A 7,782-nucleotide genomic window follows, 5' to 3' on the forward strand; every position below is an offset into this window, starting at 1 on the left:
AGATTACATTTATAGTCTAGGACAAGGGATTGAAACAGCCCCTCAACAAAACTCGCTAAGGAGTCAATGCAGGGTTGGTAGAGTGGTAAGATTCATCATTCTCCGTGGAGATGTCATGGGTTCGACCCTTGCGGATGACAAAGCTCCCCCCCCCCGAGGATGTAATCGAGGTGCACGCAAGCTAGTCCAAATGAACCTCCAGATAAAAAAAAAAAAAAAAAAAACTCACTAAGGATACTTAACAAAATTGTCCACGATAACAAAGCTTTGCCTTATTTAATAGAGATTAGAGAGGCCAATAGTTGAAAAGTGAAGAATAGTGATACACTGAAATGATACATTATCTTAGCATACAAGCTATATGATACATTGTCTTCATAACTACCTTAAAAGTATCCACTTGTCTAGATTCCTAGAGTGGACTTATTGGTCTAGAAGACATGTTCTCTGCTATTTTTGGTAAGCTTACATGACACCGGGACCAAGGATGGCCTAAAAATGACAACCTCAGGGCAGCAGGACTGAGATCCTTAATGGGCTAAGGTGCAAAGCTGTTCTACATGAGATCCTAGCTTCAGGAACCAGAAGGAACAGTTCCTCTTTAATCATCATGATCATCAATTACAATTAAATCATGAAGAAATGATCAATCTAATGTACAAAAGAAATCAACAAGACAAGCAAGTGGCAACGGCTGTCTTTCACTGGAACTGGGGACTTGGGCTTCAAATCCCCCTCTCTCTTAGCTGAAGATGAGCAAAAGCCATGGTTCCATTGTCAAAGAGAATTTTCTTTATTTTCTCATTGCATAGAACCACATTTCAATGCCTTCTTCTCTATCTCTTGGATCTTCTGTACATGCCTTTCCATGGCTTCTAATGATTTTCAATCATCTGATTCTGTCTCGCGGAAGGGTAAAGGAACAGCTTTTACTGCCCTGAACTTGCCAACATTGTTCAAATGCTCATGCTCCAACCTGTTTAACCACATGATAATAATGCTCATTGAGTCATTGTCATACAAGATTCATCTTTGAAGTTATTCATGAGTGACTTAAATGTATATATACCTGTAGAAATTCCAATGCCCACGTCGGATTATCTCTAGTGAGGCCAAGGAAAAGTCCATCAACCGGCGATATTCAACCGATCCGAGACTAATGTGCATCACAGTTTCCACCCAAGCTAATCTCAAGACCAGATTTAAGACCTACGCATTCTCAAATAAATAAGTTAACACATTCCAGAGAAGAAGAAGACAGTGGTAGACAGAAAGATGAAAAAAGAGGCAAATGATAACTTACAATGGAAACAAAGTAGATGCTCCTATTCTTTAAGATAAGCTCATCTCTAAGCCATGGGTTTTTGGACTTTGGGTTGAGGAACCCCCAGTCCTTAACAAAATCCCAGTATAACTGATAGATTGTTGCTACAGAAGAGGTTGCTATGACCATGACAAGCCAAAACAAGGAAGGTTGCATCACATATGTCAACCTTGCACCTGCTGCCACCATTGCTGAAACATATTTCCCCAGATTTGCCAAGTGGTTTACATCTCCTTCATCAAACCATCTTCTTGCACACTGCAAGATTAAATTTGATAGAACCCATATTAGTTATGGTTTTAAATACATGAACTATAGTTAATTAAGTTGTTTTTTTTTCCTTTTCTTTTGGGGGGTTAATTGTTATACCTGCATTGCACGCCAATAGTATGGTAAAAATGAAATCACATAAGCAAGCTCCCTGTATGTCTTGCTAGACTGGCAGGTCTGATATTGATGAGTTTTGAAGGTACCAGCAATGAGATAACAAGCTGTAGATTCCATGTGTCTCAGCAATGGAATCTGTGGACAAAATGAGATGATTTTGTATCGTTCATTAGATTAATGAAGCAAAACTACTTATATTCTTCATAATTAATACTGAAAAATAGGAATTTTCACCTGACTAGTTAATTGATCAGCCATGAAAAAATCTACCATCACTACCTGCAAAAACGTGTTACATTACAAATGTAAGTGATAATTAGTTATAGCTTAACCTAGCTAATGATCAAAGAAAATGGAAGATAATAAAGAAGATTAACAAACCTTGTATAATGGGGAGCAAACTATATTACGGATAACCCGGATGAAGTAGTAGCGGGTAGACCGGTAGAAAATGTTAAATGGACACACCAGCAAGCCTAGGAAGAACTGGGGGAAAAAATTGTTTGATGAGTTATCTTCTTTAAATGGTGGACAAAAAACATTTCCGTGTTTAAAAAAGTTTGCTTCATTAGTACAATTTTGAGGAAGAAAATATTTACCAGGAAGAGAATTCCAGGAATGGCATCGACTTGAGTTGGTGAGAAACCATTGGATCTCAAGAGGAGATGAACAACCATGGCACCGACAACCGCGGTCATTAAGGAGGTACAGATCAAGAAGGCGTCTCTATACTTGAGAGCTGTTCTTGGGGAGAACTCAAATATGAAGTTATAATTGATTCTTGTGCTCTTCCACATGAAAAGGTTGCAACCATAGAGGAACATGTGCAGACTTAGCAATGCAAACATACTGCAAAAAAACACAAATAATTACAAAGAAAATTTCAGCAAAAATAAAAATAAAAATTTTGAAGAAAAATGAAAAACTACATTTTTAACAAAAAAAAACCTTGAAGATGAACTATGAAGTTGGGCCATTTTCTCATGGGCCCATATTGAGCTCAAGATTTGTGTACAAGGTTGTCCCACAAATGTTTGAAGATTAGAGTTTGCCAAAGTGAATAAACCTACAAGAAAGGAGTTTGGATCCTCTCCTTAGAGGGGCTTTCTTTACAAGTGTCTAATGAGTTTCAGGTGTGTAATATTCTATCGAAAGACTAGGATAAATCTAACAAGTACCCTTGGATTAGAATATTACAAGTGGTTAAATCTTGTTACTCATTGGGCACTCATTCAAAGATTTTCTCCAAAATAAGTCAGCTAAGAAAGGATGATGGGTAGTACCTAAAAACAGGATATACAATTTCCATGTATCCTCCGACATCTGTCCTGGAGGAGAACATACCCAACAAATGTGCCAAGAATGCGTAAACACTGAAGAGTGTCACAAAACAACCGGTGAGCAAACCTGAAAGGAAATCATGTCAACCATTAATCCTTCTACCAAATTATATCTGCAGAAAAACAAAATAAGGAAGATTTTGATTGATTGATGAGCAAAAGCATAACAGTAGGTCCCATCTTTGATCTTCCTCAGTGGTAAAGAAGGTAGGGGTTGCTCATTCTAGCATTGAAGAGCCATTTTTGCTTTTCTAGTTTCTTATTCACAAGAAATTACTAAAACAATGACTGGGTTATTGGAGGTCACTCTCCTCCTTTTCTGGTTTTGCTTTTCTTATGAGATGTGACAAGCCCAGTGAAGAGGAGAAACATGAATATGATTGTTCTATATAGGAAAATAAACAGAAATTAATGTAGAACATTACCTACTAAAAAAGTGATCATATGAGAATCTTTCTGTAGTTGAGGTCTCAGGAACTTCATTGCTTTCTTTCTGTCATTGTTTACGAAGTGCTTTGTGAAGATGGATTCCACTTCATCTGACAATCTTACCACCTTCTCATTCCATGTAAACAAATTCACCATAAAAAATTTAAATAAGCCCACAAGTTGTTAATTTAAAATCTTAATCCATCTCATAAAGCAACTTATAATGACAGACAAAGTTAATTAAGAATCCATATCGTACGAAATGTTCTATAGAGATGATAAATATACCTTATCGGAGCTGACAAAATGTGATCTCTTCACCACTTTCAAGTAATTTGCTGATGCTTGTTGGTTTGCTACCTAAGCATATTCATAAGAAGGTCAGAAAGAAAATTTTTGTTGTAAAAGTATAGTTTTTATTGTTTTAGGAGAGAATAGTTACCTTGTCAAACTTCTTAAGTATTTTTGTGAAAGCCAACATATTCAATGAGCTGCAAAGATTGAATAAAAATTCATTTGTTAATAAAATTTTCTGGTCCACCATTAAAGAAATTACCAACAGATGATTTCTCTCTTAAGTTCTTCAAATTTAGCAGCTTGGATTCTATTAAAGAAAGCTGATGAGAATGATGGTAGGTGTCTAATTCACAAGTGTTCGATCCTTGAAGGTTCATCTACCCTGAAAGTGACCCAATTTCCAGGGCAAAACAGTCATTTTTTTGCCATAATGGACCTACGTTCATTGCTCACATGAAACTCCATGCAAACTTGGCTTATTACGTAGTGTGTTGGGAGATGTTAATGACCCATTTACCCTTGAAATGGATCTCTCAAGTTAAATTTACCTGTATGTCTTGAGGAGGCCAAGTCCTTTGTAGAGCTCCACAAAAGCCCCTCTGATCATTTTCTCTGCACATTGGATTTTCTTCTTGTTGATGAAATCTCCTGAACCTTCCTTCTTTGGATTACTCACTAGATCTTCCCAAAGCATTGATGTGATTGCCGTGATCGTTCGTGCTGGTGTTGTTGTCGGAATATCAATCCTCACCGCTGTCTTGGGCTTCCCTTTCTTTGTCTTTGTCTTCATTGATCCGTTGATAATGTTTACACCATTCCTTTCAAAGGTTGCGATCACAGCATCCGTCACTAAAGCGTCAGATTGGGCCTCATCTACTGCAGTCATGTCCACTGCATGTCACGCCAATAGAAAATAAGAAACTAGCTTTTGCTTCCGTGCAATCAACCCATACCATAGAGGAAATCACTCGAAACTCGCATGATAGTGTTGTGCATTTAATGCTCAAGACTAAAGCTCACTCGTGGAGAAAGTGTTTCTTATGGGGAACACGTCCAATTTGAGTGCGTGATAATGTCAATAAGAGATGTCATTTTGCCCCATGTCTAGGGTTCCATCATGCTTCCCCACCTCACACCTCACAACCCACCCCAAACCCAAATCTTTTTTAATAATGATAAAAAGGGAAATTCCCTTCTTTGATGGCTTACACGGCCATTTATGACTTTGTAATGAGGAATTTTTACCCCAAATCGCCCCCTCCTCCGGATTGATATCAAGTCTTATGGATGAAGGACACATATCAATCAATCACATCCAAAGGTTTAGATTAAATTAAAATATAAAAAATTTATATTATTTAAATCTTATCTTAACCTTTGGATGTGATTGATGGACATTTGTCGATTATCGATAAAATCCCCAAACAAACAAAAAACATAAAATGAATTAGTGATTGGGCTTACAAAAGCTCAGCCCAGATTCAAACGAGCCCATTAGAAAAGTTCTAATCCAACGGCTATCGGAAGACATGAGAAAGCTTGAAAGATGAGCACTCAGTAAGTAGTGGGGAAACGTGTAGTAAGAGAGACATACCTGAATAATCTGAGCTCCGGCAAGACGATGAGCGAGGAGTTCCAGAATCCGATTTGGATTTGAGGTTTCTCCGGCGATGATCGTTCAGAACTTGCTTGAGGTCGAGGAGTATTTGAAGCTGATTGTTGAGAATCTCTCCTCTCTCCAAGAACTCACGTTCTTTGGTTTTGTAGAACTGATTCACCTTGTTTAGTTCTTCATCTAATCTCCAAAAAAACTCTTTAACCTGTTATACGAGAACAAACCCAACAAGAAACATCACAATCACATCAAAATCAGAGCTAAAAATTTGATTTTTTTTCTTTTCTTTCCAAAAAGTTACATTTCCCACCTCATCTTCTTCAGAAAAGAGCTGTGCGAGCTCTGTTTGATAGACGTCTTCCTCATCTCCCTCACCTCTGTTAATTCTAGTCACCTGCAATAGAAAAAAGTCGCCTCATTTTTCCCTAAAATGGAAAGTAGACCATTTCTTGCTTTTAAAAATCGTGATCTTTCATTTCAGTTACTTATTCACGATGGTTCACGGGTATCTTCGTTTTTGAAGTGTCAGCGATTGTGATGGATGGATGGATTTGTTACAGAGCTCAGAACTTGAACTCTGAAAACCCAGAAGAAAAAAAATTCAAAAGCTTTTTCTTCTCTACCTGAAGCATCTCGGTTTTTTGACCACTGTTGTGGAAACGGTTAGAAATGTTCCTGAGAATAAAGCGAATTGGATCCAAAAGTGAGAACCCATATTCATGTTCCTCTTGGATTGCTACTGATGATGCTCTGTTTCTGGATAGCTTTATCTTCTTCACGTTCTTCTTCAGTTGCCAGTAATTCACAAACGCATCTTTCCATTCTGGAATCAACTGGGCTTCCAGTTGCTTTGAAAATTTCACCATTTTCAAGCTGTTTCTTGTCTTTCTATGAGAAAACCAGTTGAAGAGAAGAGAAGAGAAGAGAAGAGAAGAGAAGATTGGCAAGGTTACAGAGAGTTGAGAGTGGTATATATAACAAGTTTTTTGCTGGGAAAAGGTGAGGTTTGGTCGCAAAAGGATTTAGTTTTGCTCCATTAACATTTTCATTTATTTTTTCAGAAACTCATTTCGTTTTTTTTTCATGGAGAAATCTTTTAACTCTTGAAGAGTGTTATAAGCAATCACCACTCACCAGTGCGTGTGTGTCATGTGTGGAACGCCGGAGACGAAACCAAAACTTTATTTAGAATCTTTCTGTTTTTCACTTTTCCTTTCTTTTCTTCCATTTTTCAGTCTATGAAATTACATAAATAACCCTATTGCCACGTGGACAAAAATTATCTTCCCATTTTTGCTTAGGGACCGAATCCATTACACCCGAGTGGGGTCCAGGAGCATATTTGCCACGTAATTGTTTTGTTCTAAACCTAGTTTTTACTTCAAGTGTGTATTTACCGAAAAAGGGTAAAATTAGTTCAAGTAATAATTTATTTATGGTATAATCGATGTCATCAAATGAACACTTTATGAGACAGTTACTATCCCTGTCATGTAATTGACTATTAAGGATTGGTGTAAGAATGACCATTATACCCTTCCTTAAATCTAAGTGTTAATGCAAAAAAGCTCATTTTATTCTTCATAAAAGAAAAATGAGATACATGTAGAGTTACCGATTTACCCTCATTGTTGAATCATCAACAAACTATGAACTCTAGTGCCAAACTTCAATTTTGGGAAAGTTTGCAAGAGATAAATTGTTTACTATTGGTTATTTATTAAGGTAAAAATTTGATTTAACCCCCATTCAGGGATATTTTAGGTAGTTCAAAAAATAATTGTCACATCATTAATTAACAAACTGTTCATAATGAAAGGGGGTAATAGTTAAAACAAATAAAGTACAGGATTTGATAAGTAATTTTAAAAAAAAATAATAATACAAAGACAAAGATTGTAATTTAACTATACTACACGAGTTAACGACCATTATCATTTTATTTATTTATTTATTTTCAAAAATTAGCTTTTTCTAAGTATGGTAAACTTGATTCAATGCAAGAATTGAATTCTGGTTTTTTTCTTTTTTGTTGTTTGGTAGAATTGAATTCTGGTTTGGTAGACGGATTAGATAATCACTAGATTTAAGGATCTATTTCGAACAATTAGCTTATCACATAAATCATTTTGTTTCACTCAAAAAAAAATCATTTTACTTTCAATGTCAATCAGGGCTTAAATTCTTACCTTGATTGGAAAAAAAAAAAAACAACTCAAAGAACTAGAAGAAAGATAAAAAAAATTCTTAGAGATCCTTTATTTTTTTAAGATGGACAGAAATATGAAATTGATTACGGAAAAAACCATTTAGAGTGCATAAATGAACTACATACATGCTTCATAAGGTATCATTTTTTCTGAGCAAAAAGACAATCATAGGGAGATGGT

The 7,782-nt window shown here is 36.2% G+C and overlaps 1 protein-coding gene across 2 annotated transcripts; it reads right to left on the minus strand.

Annotated features, from left to right (window-relative positions):
- Positions 1-255: 255 nt before the first annotated feature.
- On the minus strand, positions 256-6,477 carry LOC149022560 (phosphate transporter PHO1-like). Of its 2 annotated transcripts, none has more exons than XM_089150606.1 (15): positions 6,016-6,477; positions 5,703-5,786; positions 5,372-5,597; positions 4,326-4,653; positions 3,923-3,971; positions 3,769-3,840; positions 3,477-3,606; positions 2,995-3,118; positions 2,311-2,560; positions 2,093-2,197; positions 1,946-1,990; positions 1,694-1,846; positions 1,304-1,582; positions 1,070-1,209; positions 256-976 (listed from the first exon to the last, which is right to left on the minus strand). In XM_089150606.1, exons 1-15 carry the CDS (start codon positions 6,256-6,258, stop codon positions 886-888), a joined length of 2,319 nt encoding a protein of 772 aa, XP_089006732.1. In that variant the 5' UTR covers positions 6,259-6,477; the 3' UTR covers positions 256-885. The 2 variants fall into 2 exon arrangements, with proteins under 2 accessions (XP_089006732.1, XP_089006731.1); XM_089150605.1 differs by having other exon boundaries at positions 4,326-4,668; positions 6,016-6,476.
- Between the last annotated feature and the right edge of the window lie 1,305 nt (positions 6,478-7,782).

Source organism: Hakea prostrata, chromosome 3 (genome assembly GCF_041222555.1).
Source record: "Hakea prostrata isolate BN-2017 chromosome 3, UWA_Hpros_2, whole genome shotgun sequence".
In the NCBI taxonomy this organism is placed as follows: domain Eukaryota; kingdom Viridiplantae; phylum Streptophyta; class Magnoliopsida; order Proteales; family Proteaceae; genus Hakea; species Hakea prostrata.